Consider the following 19,405-nt stretch of genomic DNA (forward strand, 5'->3'; position numbering starts at 1 on the left):
TCCCCACCTCAAGATATTGCAGCCGTGAGGGCGTAGACGTTCCCACAGCTCACTGCTTCTTTTTTCTTTGAAAAAAAAAAAAAAAAACCAGATTGATTTCCTCAACTCGGTAATAGTGGACCTTCAAAGAAAGAACCAAGACCTCAAGATGAAGGTGGAGATGATGTCTGAAGCTGCGCTGAACGGCAACGGGGAGGATCCGAACAGTTACGACAGGTAGGACGGGGCTTAGCCCATCAGAAGGGCGCAGAGGGCCAAGCTGCCACTCGTTTTATTAGATTTGTTTGGTGTATACCAGTATTTTGCTGACATGTATGTATGTGCACCACATGTGTGCCTGGTGCTTTTTGGAGGCCAGAAGAGGACATCGGATGCCGTGGACCTGGAGTTACAGATGGTTACGATCCTTCTTGTGGATGCTGGGCCTTCTGTTCTAAAAGCTGAGCCCTCCTGCAGCCTAGCCTGCACATTTATAAAGGTTTATCCAGAAGCTCCTAGCTGTGGCCACTGTTGATCCTTAGGCATTTTTTTTAAAGATTTATTCATTTATTATATATAAGTACACTGTAGCTGTCTTCAGACACACCAGAAGAGGGCATCGGATCTCTTTACAGATGGTTGTGAGCCACCATGTGGTTGCTGGGAATTGAACTCATGACCTCTGGAAGAGCAGTCGGGGCTCTTAACCGCTGAGCCATCTCTCCAGCCCTGGTCCTTAGGCATTTTAAAGTTGTCTGTGAGTCTATCCCCTCCTGAGTTTCCTCTGACCAACTTCCTGGTTTTCTGTGTTGACATTTGTAGTGATGACCAGGAGAAGCAGTCCAAGAAGAAACCCCGCCTCTTCTGTGACATTTGTGACTGCTTTGATCTCCACGACACAGAGGACTGCCCCACCCAGGCGCAGATGTCAGAAGACCCTCCGCACTCCACTCACCACGGCAGCCGGAGCGAGGAGCGGCCATACTGTGAGATCTGTGAGATGTTTGGCCACTGGGCCACCAACTGCAACGACGATGAGACCTTCTGAGGAGGCCGGGCACACAGGACTGGGCTTCCCGGACGCCGGCCCCTCAGCAGCTTTCCACCAGCGCTGCCCACGTGACTTCGGAAGAACTCCTTATTTTTTGACCCCCCTGTCAACAAATCTGAGAAAGTATTTTGATCTTCAACAGATTTCCCTTTCTTTTCCTCTCGTAAGTTAAAATAATAAACATTTGGTAGGTGGGCTTGCACTTCCGTCCTTGTTTTCTGGATTTTTAAAGTTTAAGACATTGTACGAGGTGCTACAGTAACTTTTTGTTCCCGGAGAAATACCCTGGGACAAGCTGGACCCTGGCAGTGTCTTATTTAAGAAACTTTAAATTATGACGTTAAGCCTCATATTTGCACTAAAATGTTTCCTGGCTTCATCTGTATATTTCGGTTGTTGTTTTTGTTACGCTTTGACACTGGAATGAGTTGCAAAAAGAAAAAAAAGCGCCACTTTGTGATTTCGTGCCCTCCTTTAAATACTTTTTTTCCTAAGTGTCCAAGCTGTCGGCACTACCCACTGTCAGTAGTGCCCTTTTCCAGGCTTGACAAGACTTGGGCGAGATTATAAATCATGAAACAGGTAAAAGGGAGGGGAAAGCCCCAAACTGCTGTGGGGACATTTTCTAATCTATATGCTACACCCCTGGTGGTGTTTTCTTTATTGGTTTTACATAATTTCAACCTCTATATATTATATGTATATATATTTTTTAAAAAACAAAATCTATATTTTGGGAAAAAAAAGTCTATACAGTGTGTCTTCTTTTCAGATTTTTTTACCTTTACAAAAAAGAAAACACCTAAAGGCTCACCAGGATGTGACCGGCTGGGCCAGAGACAGGCTCTGCGGTGTCACGGCCATCGTCTTTGTTTCCGTGTTGTTTCTTAGCCAGCTCGTCGGTTGTTCCCCTTCTTTAGCAGATAACCCCAGCAGCAAACCAAGCCGCTCTTACGGCCGCCAAACTAACCGGTCCACAGCCCTCCCTTATGCATCTGTGCGGTTCGTTTGTTGTTTGTTGTTTGTTTTTTCTTTTACTGTATTTTTAATGAATGTATGATGAGAAATTCAACATGGATAATTTTGAATTTTCTTATCACAAAAAGATAAAACAAAGGACCTCAATCAACTGAAGAGTTTATCAGCCAGTCTGAGTCTGTCTGTCTTCACTTGAATGTCTTTGAAAATATGTAAGAAGGAGTCAGACGCGTGTCCATGCCGCGTGCAGGATAAGAGCTTCCACCTTTGTATATAAATAAGCCTTCGCCATGTCCCCCGTAAGATTATCCACTGTGCTTGACGAGTGAACATTCAACAAACCTGTTACCAGTTGGCATTTTGGGTTAATAAAACTATAGGAATTATTTCACAAACGAAATATGTAAAGCAGTATTAAAATCTGAGTTCTGTACCTACTTCAATGAATGTTTTGGTTCTTTCTGTGTTCTCTGTTTTTGCCAGTGGGAGTAGACACATTATTCTTAGGCTTACTTGTTACCGGTTTTTCTTCAAGTAGGAAAACCCTTTGGATTCCAAAGGCAATTTTTTCCTCCCTCTACCACGGAGCCACCATGTCAGGTCCCCAAAGGGCTCCTTCACGTCTATAAAACAAGTTTCTGAACAACTTTAACAAGTTGTCATGTGCAGCCGGACCTTTTGGAGGCAGAGGGAGAAGAGGCAGAAGTCAAGGCCATCTTTGACTATGTAACGACTTGGAGACCAGCCTAAGACCCTGTGTGAAAAGGCAGAGAAGCCAAGGGGTGGGGGCTCACACGTTTAGTCCCAGCACTCAGGAGGCAGAGGCAGGCGGGTCTCTGAGTTCCAGGAAAGCCTGGTCTATGAAGGGGAGTTCCTGTTCTACAAAGGGAATTCCAGGATAGCCAGAGCCTACACAGGACTACCCTGTCTTGAACACACACACACACACACACACACACACACACACACACACAGAGAGAGAGAGAGAGAGAGAGAGCGAGCTCAGAGATGAGAGAGAGAGGAGGGGGTAGGAGAGGAGAGAGAGAGACTTTAAGTGTTAGGCCTTAAAATTATTGATAGAATTGCTTATAATAATGTTAACAGCTGCTGGGTGGTGATAGCACACACCTTTGTTCCCAGCACCCGAGACAGAGGTAGGTGGATCTCTGAGGCTAGCCTGGTCTACAGAGGGGCTGCTAGTGCTACACAGTGAAACCCTGTCTCCAAAAACAGTCAGAAAGAGCTGGATATATTTAGTGATCCATATGATACTTGGCCAACATGCACAGAGCCCTGGGTTCAATCCTCAGTGCCACGTACTTGCAAATGATGCTGTCAATCACTGGGAGTATGTGGGAAAGATATACACTGGGCACGGTGGCAAATACCGAATTCCTGGATTGGGAAGGTGGAGGTAGGAGGGTCATACAAGGAGGTCTTGGCTATATAGGGAATTTGAGGCTAACTTGGGATACATGAAAAACACTGTCTGGAAATAAGAAAGGCTGGGGAGATAGCTCGGTTAGGACTATCCCAGATTCCACAAAGTGGAGCATGGTGGCACACACTTGTAATCCCAGTACAGAGGAGAGAGATAGGCAGGCCCCTAGGGGCTTCCTAGGCCAGCTGGCCTAACCAACTTGGCAAGTTTCAAGCCAGTGGAAGAATTTTACAAAGGGGATGGCACCTTAGAAATGACAGCTGAGGGTTGGGGATTTAGCTCAGTGGTAGAGCGCTTGTCTAGAAAGCGCAAGGCCCTGGGTTCGGTCCCCAGCTCCGAAAAAAAGAAATGACAGCTGAGGTCGACTGGCCTGGGCATGCACTTGAATAGGCGTACACATAAACACCAGGCCCTAGGAGGCTTTGACTTCTAGGCGGTGCCACTGTTCAGTGTTGCTGGAAAGGGGATTTGCAGGGGAGGCAGCTGGAGACCGAGGCAGTTCAAGGCCAGCCTGGCTCACATGATGAGACCCTGCCTCAAGGTGGGGCAGGGTGTACAAAGCTTGAAAGTGGTCCCAAGCCAACAGAGGGAAAGTGTCCTAGAAGGCTGCACAACGTCTTGGAAGGATTCTAGGCTTCTGAGTGATATCACGAACCATCAACGACCAAAACATAAAAGATGCCTTTCACCTGTCAAGTTCTATTTCTTTGTTTTGTTTTGTGTTTTTTTTTTTTTTCTTTGGAGCTGGGGACCGAACCCAGGGCCTTGCGCTTCATAGGCAAGCGCTCTACCACTGAGCTAAATCCCCAACCCCCTTTGTTTTGTTTTTTGCAGGATTTCTTTGCATAGCCTTGGCCGTACTAGAATTAGCTCTTGTAGACCAGGCTAGCCTCAATTTTTTTTTTTACTTTATTCTTAAAGAAAAACCAAGTGGGGCTGGAGAGATGGCTCAGCGGTTAAGAGCACTGGCTGCTCTCCCAGAGGTCCTGAGTTCAAATCCCAGCAACCACATGGTGGCTCACAACCATCTGTAATGGGATCTGATGCCCTCTTCTAGTGTGTCAGAAGACAGCTACAGTGTACTTAAATAAATCTTTAAAAAAGAAAAGTGAAGCCATGTGTGACAGACATCTGTCACTTTAGTACTTTAGAGAGGGATCAGGAAGTCAAGGTCATCCTCAGCTCCGTCGTTCACTGCCAGCATGGACTGCATGAGACCCTGTTAGAAGCTGGAAGAGAAGAGGAAGAGAAATAACTGGTTTCTTCTCTCAAAGCATTCTGTGAACCATTCAGAAATTAACTATATTGGGTTATCCACTGCTTTATCATAATATATTTAAAAAGAAAACGTTATAATAATCGGGACTGACAGGATCAGGGAGGAGAGCAGACATTCTACACTCCGTGGTAGAAAAAGGAGTCTGCACTTACAATCATGACTGGTGTAGCACACAGGCATTATCGGTAGCTTGCTTGCTTTGAGTTAAGGTTCCAAATGGCCTTGGAGGAACACTATCAACACTGGCAGGCTCAGCTCAGGCATCCTGCCGCTAAGACGCTAAGGCGATGGATGGACCACTTAACCAGAGGGATGACACTGAGTCGATGGCCTTGTGCACCCTCCACCCCCTACCCCATCCCCTGTCCCCGCATCACCCTTTCAGGTCACTGGCTTTCTGAACACAGCACAATTTAAAGAGTCCATTCTTGGTGGGGCTGAGAGAAACCTTGGTGGTTAAGAGCATTTGCTGCTCTTCCAGAGGACCAGTATCGGTTTTCCCTAGCAACCTTGTGATAACTCATAGCTGGCTGTAAGTTCAGCTCCAGGGGATCTGATGCCTCTGGCCTCTGAGGGTGCCTGCACTTGTGTGCACAAACTCACATGCAAACAAACATAGACACCTACACATAATTAACAATAATAAAAGTAATTTTTTCCCTTCTTTTTTTTTTCGGAGCTGGGGACTGAACCCAGGGCTTTGTGCTTGCTAGGCAAGCGCTCTACCACTGAGCTAAATCCCCAACCCCGTAAATTTTTTTTTTTAAAAAAGACTTTATTTTTCATATGTGAGTACACTGTGGCTCTCTTCAGACATACCAGAAGAGGGCATCGGATCCCATTACAGATGTTTGTGAGCCACCATGTTGTTGCTAGGAATTGAACTCAGGACCTCTAGAAGAGCAATCATTGATCTTAACCACTGAGCCATCTCTCTAGCCCCTAAAAGTAAGTTTTCAATAATTTATTCTTGTCTCTTTTTTTAGAAGACTATTCTTTTTTCTAAGATTTATTTATTATATATGAGTACACCATAGCTGTCTTCAGACACACCAGAAGAGGGCATCGGATCTCATTACAGATGGCTGTGAGCCACCATGTGGTTGCTGGGATTTGAACTCAGGACCTCTGGATAAGCAGTCAGTGCTCTTAACCACTGAGCCATCTCTCCAGCCCGCTTGTCTCTTTTTATTGGCTTTTATGAGAACCAGAAACATAACCTGGTTACAGCAATATATGATTCCATTTATTTATTTATTTATTTATTTATTTATTTATTTATTTATTTATTTTTGTGATTGGGGTTATACCAAAGGCCTTTCAAGTCCTAGCAAGCACTGTACCATTGAGCTATATTCCCAGACCTTGACTTCAACATAAAGCCTTACTGTGTAGACCTAACAGGCCCAGAACTTACAGTCTTCTTCTATCTCCCAAGTACTGAGATTATCAGCCTGTGCGACCCTGTCCCTGAGTTGTAGTTCACAAATCTTTAGAAACCCTCAAAATTGCTAGGTTATCTACCTAACTAGTTGAGCGCTTGCCTTTGAATATCTACTAAATGACTGCTTCCCCACACAGAAATGGTTTCAGAAAACCATTGTAAATAACACCCCGCAACAGGATATTATTCTCAGCTTCAGTACTATTAACTTGAGGTGATTCGCTGGGCGACTGTGAGGACTGGAGAGCCGTCATAACGGTCAAGAGCACCCACTGCCCTTGCAGAGCCCCTGGGTTTGACAAAATGTTCCTACACATAAAATAAGCAAATTTCAAAACAATGTGTGTCAGACCACATGAAGCTCAAGAAGAAGGATGACCAAAGTGCAGATGCTTCAGTCTTTCTTAGAAGGGGGAATAAAAATATTCATAGGAGGAAATACAGAGACAAAGTTTGGAGCAGAGACTGAAGGAAAAGCCATTCAGAGACTGCCCCACCCAGGGATCTAGCCCATATGCAACCACTAAACCCAGACACTATTGCGGATGCCAAAAAGTGCATGCTGACAAGAGCCTGATATAGCTGTCTCCTGAGAGGCTCTGCCAGAGCATGACAAATACAGAGGTGGATGTTCACAGCCAACCATTGAACTGAGAATGGTGTTCTCAATGGAGGAGATAGAGAAAGGATTGAAGGAGCTGAAGGGGTCGGCAACCCCATAAGAACAATACCAACCAACCAGAGCTTCCAGGGACTAAACCACCAAACAAAGAGTAAACATGGAGGAACCCGTGGTTCTAGCCGCATATGCAGCAGAAGATGGTCTTGTTGGGCATTTTTGGGAGAAGAAATCCTTGGTCCTGCCAAGGCTTGATGCCCTAGTGTAGGGGAATGTCAGGGCGGGGAGATAGGAAGAGGTGGAGGGGGTGGGGGAAAACACCCTCATAGAAGCAGGGGGAAGTGGTGTAGGGGGTTTATGGACAGGAAACCAGGAAGGGGGATAACATTTGAAATATAAATAAAAAATACTCAGTAAAAAAACGTGTGTGTGTGTGTGTGTGTGTGTGTGTGTGTGTACATGCTCAGGAGCCCATGGAGCTCAGAAGTGGACATTAGAGGATTTGGAAGTGGAATGGAACTGGAGTTACAGGCTGTTTTGAGCTGTCCTTGAAACCCTCCATAATTGATGTTATTATTATGGTTAGAATTAAGTATGACTGGGTTCATGGAAAACCCCCAGCCAGCTGCAGAAGACTAATACAAATATGGTGGTCAGGATGAATAATGATATGATAAAACTGTGACCTTGCTGAGAAATACATCTGATGTCAAGATGCCCAATGTGACGACCTGTAACCTTTCTGAAAAACCAACATCCTGTTGACATCAGCTGACCACACGAATACTGTGTCCTTGGCCTTCGTAAATGTTTCCCACTTGCCCCCTCTCTCTGTTACCTCTGTTGAAAGACCCTCTCCCAGAAAGGGAATTGTACAAGCCCAAGGCCCTCAACTATAGAAGTAAAAAATAAGTTTTTAGATACACAGACTCAGAGCTAAAATAAGTCTGGGAAAGTTCAGATGTGTCCAAGTTTTGTGGGACAAGCTGACCCATCATTTAGACGAAACAGACCATAAAAGAAAACAAAATACAGAAACCAGTCTAAATTATTGATATTGCTTTATGGGCCACCTAACAAGAGATAAGCCCCTAGCCCCTGACATTCCGGACGCCCCAACCTGCACGTATTCTCTTGTTGTGTGACAACCTCATTTGAATAGCCAATTGGGTGTAACCATACATCCGCGCCTCACTTAAATCCACCAACCATGCATCTGCTTCTGTAAGCCTGCTTCTGCTCCCCAATACCCTATAAAAACCCGTCCCTGGTTCTGTTAGGTGCGCCAGTCTTCCGAATTGACTGGGACACCCACAGATACCTGTGTATCCCGATCAATAAAAATCCTCTTACAGATTACAGCCTGTAGACTCGGACTGGTCATTGGGCTCGAGGATCTCCCTCTTGAGGGAAGATTCTCTCTGAGAGTCTTACACTGTTATGGTATAAATTCAGCCTTGGGAAAAAATAAAATTGTCGCCTTGATCAAACTCTTGTCTTGGCGTCCTTCTTCGTGTCTCTTGTCCCCCATTCTCTTCCAGGTACCCAGGTACATCTCTCTCTTCATTTTTTAAAATGTGTTTTCCTGTGTGCTGTGCCCTCATAGGCTAGAAAGGGGCCCTGGATCCCCTGGAACGGGATCATGAGGTACTATGTGGATGCTGGAAGCCTGATCCTCTGGGAAAGCGGTAAGTGTTCTTAACAGCTGAACTATCTCTCCAGTCCAATTATTGTTTGTGGAGGCAGGTCTCACTGTGTAGCCCTGGTTGTCTTGGAACTCGCTGTGTTAACCAGGTTGGCCTTGAACTTGCAGAGATAAGCCTGCTCTGAGATTAAACCACTTACTGTGGTGTAGTAGTAAGGTGCATTTTGTAGTTTGGCCTCAATCACCACTTTACACCAGTATTTTAGTTGCGAAGACAGATGGGTGGTGCTTTGTTTGTTTGTTTCTTTGTTTGTTTTTAAGATTTATTCATGTATGTGAGTACTCTGTCACTGTCTTCAGACACACCAGAAGAGGGCATCAGCTCCCATTAGAGATGGCTGCGAGCCACCATGGGGTTGCTGGGAATTGAACTCAGGAACCCTGGAAGAGCAGTCAGTGCTCTTAACCACTGAGCCACCTCTCCAGCCCAAGGGTGGTGCTTTTAAACGCGACACACAACATCTAATTTTCATCCTCAAGACGCAGTTTTCATTGCACATCATTCCTAGGCAAGGTGGGAAACTACTACAGGAAGGGGCGGGGGTGGGAGGAGACTCCTCGCATGCGCACTAGGACCTTGAAGGAAGCCGGCTGAAGTTCACTGTTCGCGTTAAAGGTGCGTCAGCGACTCAGGTCACGTGAACGGTCCGTCACGTGACCGTGGGCCCCGCCTGGGAAATGCGGGTGGTGGAGCAAGATGGCGGCTCACCTGTCATACGGGCGAGTGAACCTGAACGTGCTGCGCGAGGCGGTGCGTCGGGAGCTGCGCGAGTTTCTGGACAAGTGCGCTGGGAGCAAGGTGAGTGACGGGGCCCGGCGCCGCCGTGCCCTGCCCGGGGGAACTGTGCGAGGCCCTGGGGGCGACCCAGCAGCTGCACAGCAGAGCCCGCTCAGGGTCCCCCAGCCCTGCGCTCTCCCATCTGCGACAATATAGTCCTTTCCTGTCTGGAAGCAACCACGCCCACAGCCCTCTGCACACAGGTTGTGAAAGAGGAGGTGTTACTCCAAACTTTAACTTGGTTTTCAACATGGGTCATTTTATCTCTTAAAGCACCCAGCTTACAAGGGAGGCTGGCTCCGGGACTTCATAGAATTTGCTTCCTTTTTTTTTTTTCCTATCAGTTTGAGATGGGGTATCGCTGTGTAGCCCTGGCTGGCCTTGAACTCAGCGAGTTGCACCTGCCACTGCCTCTGAGTGCTGGAATTAAAGGAGTGTGCACGGCTCCTCCATCGTATTTTTGAGCCAATTCTGGCAGTATAGACTGTTCCTGGTTGTGTAACCCAGGTTGACTGCCAGCTCTCCTCCTTTCTCCTGTCTCAGCCTACCCAGTGCTGGGATCACAGACATGAGCCACCGTTTGCTGGGAGGTTTGCTTTTAAGCATTTTCCCCCCTCTCTTTTCTGAGATTTATTAATTATACCCCATCCCCGTACAGGGAATGGGAAGTTCTAATCTGAAGAGAAAAACAAAAAACAAAAACAAACAAAAAAAACAGAGGCACTTTAAGAATCAGTTTTGGAAATATAACTCCAACTCAGGTGGTTGCCTGAGGCCATTGAGTCACAAAGGCAGATTAAATCACAGGGGACAATATTAAACCGAAAATGATGCAGAAATCAGATAGATATAATAGATTGTGTAGACCGGTATGATGTCTGTGGTTATTGTATTATGGTTTTACAAAGTGTTTCTCCTGGAGGAAGGAGGGATCTCTGACGCCAGTCTCATCAAATCCTCACCTTCATGAAAGATTTTTTTTTTAATCCTTAGACTATGAATGTGATCAGAACCTGTAAAAATCTTAACTCCCACTTTTAGGAGAGTATTAATATTATTATGTTAATATAATATTCCTTGGAACCGGAAAGGTGACTTAGCGGTGAGGAGGGAGTGTTGCTCTTCTAGAGGAGTCCAGTTCAGTTTCCACTAACAGTGGGCCACTGACAACCGCTTGTAGCTACAAATCCATGGAGATCTGACGGGTTTGGCCTCTGAGGGGGAACTGCACCCAAGCACAGACATGTCCAACTACTCATAATTAAAATGAAGTGGCCGTGGGGCAGGGAAAAATAAGCCTTATACAAAGATATTCTTACCGATGATGACTGCCGTTTCTGTTGCTGTTGTTGGATTTTCTGAGTGTTTCTCCCCTCTTGCAGGCAATAGTGTGGGATGAATACTTAACAGGACCGTTTGGACTGATTGCACAGTACTCACTACTAAAGGTAATAACGACATATGAGATTTGTCCACGAATTAATAATTAATCGAACCTAGTATTGGTGGTGGGCTTCTGACATAACTTCCTGAATAGTCACTTGCAAAGTTCTATCTGAGCTGTACAAACACTGATTTAATTCATGACTACCGTTCTGCATAAAGGGTGCAGTGAAGTGGTTGTGTGCTTGCCCAGTATGCACAAGGTGCTGAAATTGATGTCTGGCATGACACGCACACACACACACACACACACAAAGAAGCAAAACCATTTTGCACACAAGCACCGTCTTGTGCGACCATGCCGTGGTGCCTTTGAAGGTCTACTGTGTCAGAATGGTTGGCCTGCGGATGCAGAAACAAGACTTTATCTTGCAGCTTGGTCCTTCAAGTTTGGTTTGGTTGGGACTGTGAATTCTTTACAAATCTGAAGAAGACAGAGGTCAGGGTTTTTACTAGTCTTTTGTGTGTGATTCTCTAGGAACATGAAGTGGAAAAAATGTTCACCCTCAAAGGAAGTCGTTTGCCAGCGGCTGATGTCAAGAATATCATTTTTTTGGTCAGACCCAGGCTAGAATTAATGGATATGATTGCCGAGAACGTACTCAGGTACCTCAGAGCTTTGTGGTTCAAAAAATGTTGGGCTTTAAAAAGTTTTTTTTTTTAACGTTTGTTTGTTTGTTTGTTTGTTTGTTTGTTTTGGAAGAATGGTGTGTGCCTGTGTGGAGGTCAGAAGAAAACTGGTAGGAATGGGTTCTGTTCTCCTGTGGCGGTCCCAGGTGCTTCCCGCTGCTGAACACTTCCTGCCCAGTTGTCTTTATAATGGCTTTAATGTTCCGAGTCCCTTCGCCTCTGCACACCCTCTTGTCAGAGTGTTGGATAGCCATTAGAGGAAGAGTGGGAGCAGACCTGGCAGAACACGAGGGGCGGGGTGGGAGACTTTCGAGAGTGCTCTGAATAGCTGGAGCGAAATAACTTCACTCTCTGAGGATGGCTAAAACTTCCAACCTGTGTCAGCAGAGAGAACCCTGCCTTAAAAACACCGCACGAAAACCTCCGATGGCTACTGTTTTCAAAATGCCAGTGGTCGTGTGTTTGAGTTTCATAAGCAAACAAGAACTGTGGAGTCAAGTAAGTTAGGAATCCACTCTGTAACGGAAGCTGGTAGCACACAGACCACTCTCTGGTATGATGGGGCCCCCGAAAACCTTGACTGTGTATGGCTGCTCTTGGAAGTCCGCAAACAAGGAGAGTAGGGAATGGGAGTTCTCATTTAGTACAAGACTTTGTGTTAAACTGGTTTGGTTAAAGAGGCATTTGTTTTAAAAAAACACAGATGTGCTGTTAAAAGATTGTGTGTGTGTGTGTGTGTGTGTGTGTGTGTGTGTGTGTGTGTGTGTGTGCGCTGTGTCCAAAAGAGGGCGCTGGATACCCTGGAACTGGAATTGTACACAGTTAAGAGTTGCATGTGGGGCCTGGGAAACAAACTGGTGTCCTCGGAAGAGCAGCCAGTGTTCTTGCCCTCTGAGCCATCCCTGTAGTCCCTTGAGAGTCTGTCTTCGTGTGCCTACGTAAGCAGCATTTGTTTGGTGCCTGCCAGATCTCGTGGATGCCTTAGAAAAGCAGTTTCTGACCCTGAGGAGCATATAAGCTGATCATGGTTATTTCCTTTGCAGTGAGGACAGGCGTGGCCCTACCAGGGATTTCCATATTTTGTTTGTGCCTCGTCGGAGCCTACTGTGTGAGCAAAGGCTGAAGGACCTGGGTGTGTTGGGATCCTTTATTTATCGAGAGGAGTACAGTTTAGATCTCATTCCATTTGATGGGGACCTCTTATCCATGGAGTCAGAGAGCGCTTTCAAAGTAAGTTTGACATTTTCTTAACATCAAACTTTTATGTGTTTTTTTTTTTTTTTTTTTTTTTTTTTTGGTTCTTTTTTTCGGAGCTGGGGACCGAACCCAGGGCCTTGCGCTTCCTAGGTAAGCGCTGTACCACTGAGCTAAATCCCCAACCCCTCTTTTATGTGTTTTTAAAGACAAGTTCTCACTGTGTGGACCTGGCTAGTCTGGAACTCAGAGATTCACCTCCTTTTGCCCCCCAAGTGCTGGGGTTAAAGCTGAGCTCCACTAGGACAACCCCACAGACTTTTATTTTGTTGGGTTCATTGCTGGAAGTGTCTCCCTCCTGCTTACATTTGCATCCGTGGTCTCTGTGGAGGGGAGGCCCATGTGTACTCCTGTTGGATGCCATCTCCTCGGCAAATTGCTTGCTTGTGGTTTTCTACCCAGTTCTTCTTCCTCCTTCTCTTCCCTTTTTGTGTATTTGTCATGTGTGTGTGCAAAAGAGATCGTCCTGAACTGTCACTCTCCACCTTGTTCTCTTGAGACAAGGTGACCAACAGCTTCAGACATGACGTCCACTCCTGTGGTTACACAAGTGCCTGTTCAACCACACCTGGCTGTGTGTTCATGTGTGTGTGATTGTGTATGTGAGAGTATGTGTGCATGAGTGTGTGTGTGTGTGTGTGTGTGTGTGCATGTGCGTGTGTGTTTGTGTCCTCACCTGTGCTTCCTAGCTCTGGGGTACACAAGTGCCTGTTCAACTGTACCTGGCTCTGTGAGTGTATATTTGAGTGTGTGAGTGCATGTGTGTGCACACGCAGATTTGAACCTAGGTACTTAGGCTTACACAGCAAGAGCTCTCAACTGAGCCTTCTCTCCAGACAGCTCCTCCCCAGCCTACCCCACTCCTTAAAGGCATGGCATTGCTCTATGGCATTGCTCTATGGCATTGCTCTATGGCATTGCTCTATGGCATTGCTCTATAGTTCGTGGTCACCTTCCTTGCCGTCCTCTACCTCAGCTTGCTGAGTGCTCAGCTTACGGGCACACTGGCCCCCATTGTTCCTTTCATTTGTTTTTAATATCTTTTTTTTAAATACATTTTTTTTTAAGATTCATTTATCTTATTTATATAAGTACATTGTCGCTGTCTTCAGACACACCAGAAGAGGGCATCAGATCCCTTTACAGATGGTTGTGAGCCACCATGTGGTTGCTGGGAATGGAAGTCAGGACCTCTGGAAGAGCAGTCAGTGCTCTTAACTTCTGGGCTATCTCTCCAGCCCTGATTTTAATATCTTGCTTAGTATTTATTCATGACTACAGTATATTTGAATCAAGTCTGTTTTGCTATTTTAGGACAAGGTCTCACGTAGCCCAGACTGGCCTTGAACTCCTGATCCTCCTGCTTCTAATTCCCATCTGGAAGTGTAGATGTTTCTTACCACACCGGGCCAGCGCCCATGTTTTGTTTTCTAGGAAATTTTTTATATAATACGTTAGCTTTAATGTCATCCGCACACTGTAAAATCCACTCGTTTTTTTGTTTTATTTTTAAGGATCTTTTTCCTTTGTTCTTGATTCTTTTCATGACTGCTCTTTTATGTGTTACAGTATTTTGTCTGCATGAATATATATGCACAAGTGTTTCTGCATGTGTGGGTGAGCGAGTTTGGGGCCCAAAATATGAACTTTTAAATATTAATGTGTAGCAGCATTTATCCTAAAATGTCCCTGTAGCCTGAAATGCCATGTGGGATTCCCTGTGGCAGGAGTGGGCCGCTACTGTGTAGGGTTCCCTCACTGACTGTTGTGATCGACCGGGCCCCAGCCGATCCAGTGTTCTGTTTCCAGTGAGTGGTCAGTATGCTCACCATTCAGGGTTCAATCTGTTGTTACTGAGGGTGTAGAAGTGGAACAGTGTGCTCAAGGCCCTCGGTTTGATTCCCAGACCCACCCAAACAGAAGAAAAAACAGGCCATGCCAGCGTTAACGGCAAACTCCTTTAATCCCAGCGCTCAGGAGGCAGAGACAGGTGGATCTGAGTTTGAGGCCAGCCTGGTCTGCAGAGGGAGGTCCAGGACAGCCAGAAAAACTTTGTCTTGAAAAACAAGACAAAATGGACCCCTCTCATTAGCTTGGAACTCCTCTTGAAAGCTAGCATTGCAGGAGAGTCGTTGTAGCAATACAGCTTTGTAAGATGGGGGGAGACACGGCTTGTCACTCTCTGCTGTGGGAATATTCCAGAACACACGTCTCGTGGCATCCTTGTCCCGGGCTGTTGTGCTGGGAAAAAGTTATAAACGTCAGTCCTAGACAAGTCAGGGACAAGGCTGCCAGTGTGAAGGCTGCCTGTGGTGTGTTTGCTAAAACAGCCCCACTGTGCGGCTCCCTAACACTCCCCACCCCAGCCACTGTGCCCCTGGGCCTCACAGCTGTCCTGCTCCTGGCGTCAGATACTGAGGAGACACCAGGTACTAGCAGTGGGACGTTGGGACAAAAGGTGCCTTTCTTTTCTTTGAGACAAGGTTTCACTATGTATCCTTGGCTGGCTTGAGGTGCTGTGTAGCCCAGGCTGGCCTTGAACACAGAGATCTGCCCGCCTCTCCTCCTGAGTTCTGGGACTAATGATGCGTGCCACCAGAACTGGTCTACAGGAGAGAACCATTTTGGCTCTTCCCCCTTCATGTTTTTCTTTTGCTTGTCTCAAATGGGGCGTCATGTAGCCCAGGGTAGCCCATTTTGACTTGTAAATGGATGGTGATAGTAAAACAGTTGATGATGGCGGTCCACAGTAGCCGACTTTGTCTCCACAGGAATGTTACCTTGAAGGCGACCAGACAAGCCTGTACCACGCAGCCAAGGGGCTGATGACCCTGCAGGCGCTGTATGGAACTATCCCCCAGATCTTTGGGAAAGGAGAGTGTGCTCGGGTGAGAACCTTCTGTCTCCTGGCTTTATCCAAAACAGGGGTGAAAGGGGGACACTTGAGAGACACACTGACCCCCTTACCTCTCGTGCATCCACGTTGAGACCTCGTTACCCATGCATCTGTGTCGAGGACTTTCACAGTCACTCACTGGTCAGTACTCACAGGGCTTTGGGAACATGCTCACCGTGAGATGTCCCCAGAGGTGACCAAGGCCACCTGTGCACTCACTTGGTGGCTTTGCCATTTAGATGTGTTCTGATCATGGCGCAGGTGTGTAGTGTGACTTAGGTAAGTTTCGTCCAGGCCAAAGTCACAGAGCTCTTGGCTGTGAGTCCTGTATGAACAAATGGTTTTTCAAGACACGGTTTCCCTGTGTAGCCCTCGCTATCCTGGAACTCCCTCTGTAGACCAGGCTGGCCTCAAACTCAGAGATCGCCTGCCTCCGCCTCCTGAGTGCTGGGGTTATAGGTGTGTGTCACCACCGCCCAGCCTTCAGTAACGTATCAGCTGACTAAACACAAAACAAGACACGAGGTTTCGTATTGATCTGTGGACAGAAGCTATGTCCAGGGGCTGGAGATAGTGATTCACCCTGCTCTCCCAAAGGACCCAAGTTCAGTTCCCAGCCCCCACATCTGGCAACAGCCACTTGTAATTCCAGACTCAGGGCACATGGTGCCCTCTTAAAACCAATGGTCAGGGGGTTGGGGATTTAGCTCAGCGGTAGAGCGCTTGCCTAGCGAGCGCAAGGCCCTGGGTTCGGTCCCCAGCTCCAAAAAAAAAAAAAAAAAAAAAAAAAAAAAAAAAAAAAGAAAACCAATGGTCAGGGGGCTGGAGAGATGGCTCAGTGTTTAGGAACACCGACTGCTCTTCCAGAGGTCCTGAGTTCAATTCCCGGCAACCGCATGGTGGCTCACAACCATCTGTAATCTCTGTAATGGGCTTTGATGTCCTCTTCTGGTGTGTCTGAAGACAGTTACAGTGTATGTATGTAAATTTTTAAAAAGTGTATTAAAAAAAAGTTGGACACTGAACTCATATGCACAAAGCCACTCCCAGACAGATGTATACATGTAAACAAAAATAGCTAAATTTTTTTTTTTTTTTTGGTTCTTTTTTTCGGAGCTGGGGACTGAACCCAGGGCCTTGCACTTCCTAGGCAAGCGCTCTACCACTGAGCTAAATCCCCAACCCCATAGCTAAATATTTAAATTCCTTTTCGTTCTGTGCATCTTTGAGGTTATGTGCAGGTAACCACAGGGCGCAGAGAGTGTAGATGGGTCCGTTTTTACTGGACTTACAGTAGTCGTAAGCTACCAGAGGTGGGGCTGGGAATTGAACTTAGGTATCTGCAAGAACAGTGAGTGCTCTTAACCACTAAGCCATCTCTCCTGCCTAAAAATAACTAGATCTTAATAAACAAACAAACAGGGGGTTGGGGATTTAGCTCAGTGGTAGAGCGCTTGCCTAGGAAGCACAAGGCCCAGGGTTTGGTCCCCAGCTCCGAAAAAAAAGAACCAAAAAAACAAACAAACAAACAAACAAACAGAAGCTATGGCCAGAGCTCATAGGTACCTGTGTTTCTCTTGGGAACATCAGATCAGGGCAGGCTCCTGCCCCATCCTTAGAGCTAGCAGTACATAACTAGCTGCCTTGTGTCGCAGGCACTGGCTGTGTCCGATACTGCGTCTGATGGCGGTTCACTGTAGGCACTTTCTGTTAGCCGTTTATTTCATTATCCGTCTGGCCCTGGCTGCTTTTCTGTTTTTCACCTTTGGGTTATTGTTTTCTCTGTAGCACAGTCTTAAACTCTGCCAGGTCCCAGGAGTCTTCACCTCACCCCATGTTTTGTTTCCAGCAAGTGGCCAATATGATGGTCAGGATGAAAAGGGAGTTTACAGGCAGCCAAAACTCAGTGTTCCCCGTGTTTGATAACCTCTTGCTGCTTGATCGCAACGTGGATCTGCTGACGCCGCTCGCCTCCCAGCTCACGTACGAAGGACTCATCGACGAGATTTACGGCATTCAGAACAGTGAGTGGCTGCCACGTGCGATTTCTCTGGTCGCTGTTCGGATAAAGCATCGGCTGTGTGGAGGCCGGGGCTTTACGTCTCGAGTGTTGTTTGAATGTCCAGGGGTTCTGTTTTTCTTTTCCTCCCCTCAACCCTCTGCCCTTGTGTTTTGAAGCAGAGTGTTCATAGCCCAGGCTAACATGGAGTCTGCCATAGCTCAGGCTGGCCTTTGCCTCCTTAATGTTATGGTTACCTTGTGCTTATTTATTTATTTTGAGACCAAGTCTCACTGTGTGGACCAGGCTGGCCTCTGTCCCCCAAGAACTCAGATTAAAGGTGTATGCCACAACCTTATTTATTATCTTTAAAAGATATTCTTAATTTGTTCTTGACAGTTTCGTACATGTATATAATATATTTCGATCACACTTACCTTATTTAGAGTTTTCTCTACATTGTTTATTTATTGTGTGTGTGCGCACATGCATGTGCATGGGCACCTACCATAAATACATGGAGGTCAGAGGACAGCTTTCAGGAGTTGGTTCTGTCTTTCCACAGAAAGGGTTCTGGGGACTGGACTCAGGACATCGGGCTTGGCCACAGCACCTTTACCCATTGGCCTCTCACTGGCTGCTGAATTTTTATATTTTTGATACAAAGTCTTGCTTTCTAGCCAGACAGGCCATGAACTCTGGCTTCTTGGTTTAGCTCCCCAGTGCTGGAAGTCCAGCCTGGTCACCACCATACCCAGACCAATGATTATTTAGAAACTTTACTTTGCATATGAGTCAGCACAGCCCACTTGTCTCGTGGGCCTAAGGCTAGTCATCTGATGACCACACTGCTGACTCAGGCTGGCCGGCTGTGCCTGCTGTGCACGAGCCAAGGCTAGCCACACATGCCATCACAGCCCCCTTTAGCTGATGGAGAACAGGAGAGCTTCTGGGTCTGAAAGGAAGTGTAATGTACAGACAGATGTTCAGGAGCAGAGAAACAGCAGCAAATGAGGAAGCTGGGACAACTAGTGTGCCTTGAGTTGAAGTGTGCAGACAGTGAAACTCAGTGACTACTCAGGAGGTCCAGGTTACTGGGTGGAAATCTTGGAAGATCAGGGATTAAGGGGTGATTAGGCCCGAGGGCACAGCATGTTTCATTTGTCTGGTTTTGACCAACATAATATTTGATTCTGTTAGCATTTAAAATGTGAGGAATTATTAATAGTCTTGATTTATGCCACGTATGAAAAACACCTATGTTACGGCAGTCCCTAGAGCTCACTCCCACTTAGTGGCCAGTGGCCAGGGGTGATAGCTCTTTTAGATAAGGTGTTCTTTTCCATGGATGGTCAAGCACACACACACACACACACACACACACACACACACACACACACACACACACACACCGATGCACACACACCCAGGCCTGCTATCTCTCTTGGCCCTGGCATCTTGACATTCTAGAGCTGCAGATATTTAAGATGTGAACCCCACAGAGCCTGGGAGGTGGGCTGCGGGCTACCGCCGGTTCCTTTTGGGGTGAAAATGTCTAGAACCGACTGCTGCAGCCTTAAAACTGTCCTAAACGCCTGCAGATTGTTAGCTGTAAGATAGCCAAAGTGGTAAATTTGTGTTCTGCACTTTTTATCAAGTCAGTGAGTGTGAGGCTGGGCAACAGGACAGTGGCAGCTGAGGGTAGAGAAGAGGTGTTTCCATGAGAGACTTTTTTTTTAACATTTATTTATTTATTATGTATACGTCATACAGCTTTCTGCCTGCATGTATGCCTGCAGGCTAGAAGAGGGCACCAGACCTGATTATAGATGGTTGTAAGCCACCATGTGGTTGCTGGGAATTGAACTCTGGAAGAGCAGGTAGTGTTCTTAACCTCTGAGCCATCTCT

At 46.5% G+C, this 19,405-nt stretch overlaps 2 protein-coding genes across 46 annotated transcripts in view; both read left to right on the forward strand.

The window, feature by feature from the left end:
- The window catches only part of Clip1 (CAP-GLY domain containing linker protein 1), a 106,955-nt gene extending 104,504 nt beyond the window's left edge, over positions 1 to 2,451 (forward strand). For all 44 annotated transcript variants that reach the window (NM_001408966.1, NM_031745.3, XM_087579230.1 and 41 more), the window contains 2 exon segments: positions 92 to 216; positions 802 to 2,451. In NM_001408966.1, the coding sequence (NP_001395895.1) occupies positions 92 to 216; positions 802 to 1,027 (351 nt within the window). In that variant the 3' untranslated portion in view covers positions 1,028 to 2,451.
- A 6,705-nt stretch (positions 2,452 to 9,156) lies between these two features.
- Positions 9,157 to 19,405, forward strand: part of Vps33a (VPS33A core subunit of CORVET and HOPS complexes) — a 26,732-nt gene continuing 16,483 nt past the window's right edge. The window contains exons 1-6 of one of the 2 annotated variants that reach the window (XR_015634131.1): positions 9,157 to 9,295; positions 10,657 to 10,722; positions 11,196 to 11,323; positions 12,391 to 12,577; positions 15,373 to 15,489; positions 17,347 to 17,521. Coding sequence is in view for 1 of the 2 variants with exons in the window: in NM_022961.3 (NP_075250.2) it covers positions 9,194 to 9,295; positions 10,657 to 10,722; positions 11,196 to 11,323; positions 12,391 to 12,577; positions 15,373 to 15,489; positions 17,347 to 17,521 (775 nt within the window). In the remaining variant the exon portion in view is untranslated. 2 annotated transcript variants of the gene reach the window in all.

Source organism: Rattus norvegicus, chromosome 12 (assembly GCF_021556685.1).
Source record: "Rattus norvegicus strain SHRSP/BbbUtx chromosome 12, alternate assembly SHRSP_T2T, whole genome shotgun sequence".
Classification (NCBI taxonomy): Eukaryota; Metazoa; Chordata; class Mammalia; order Rodentia; family Muridae; genus Rattus; species Rattus norvegicus.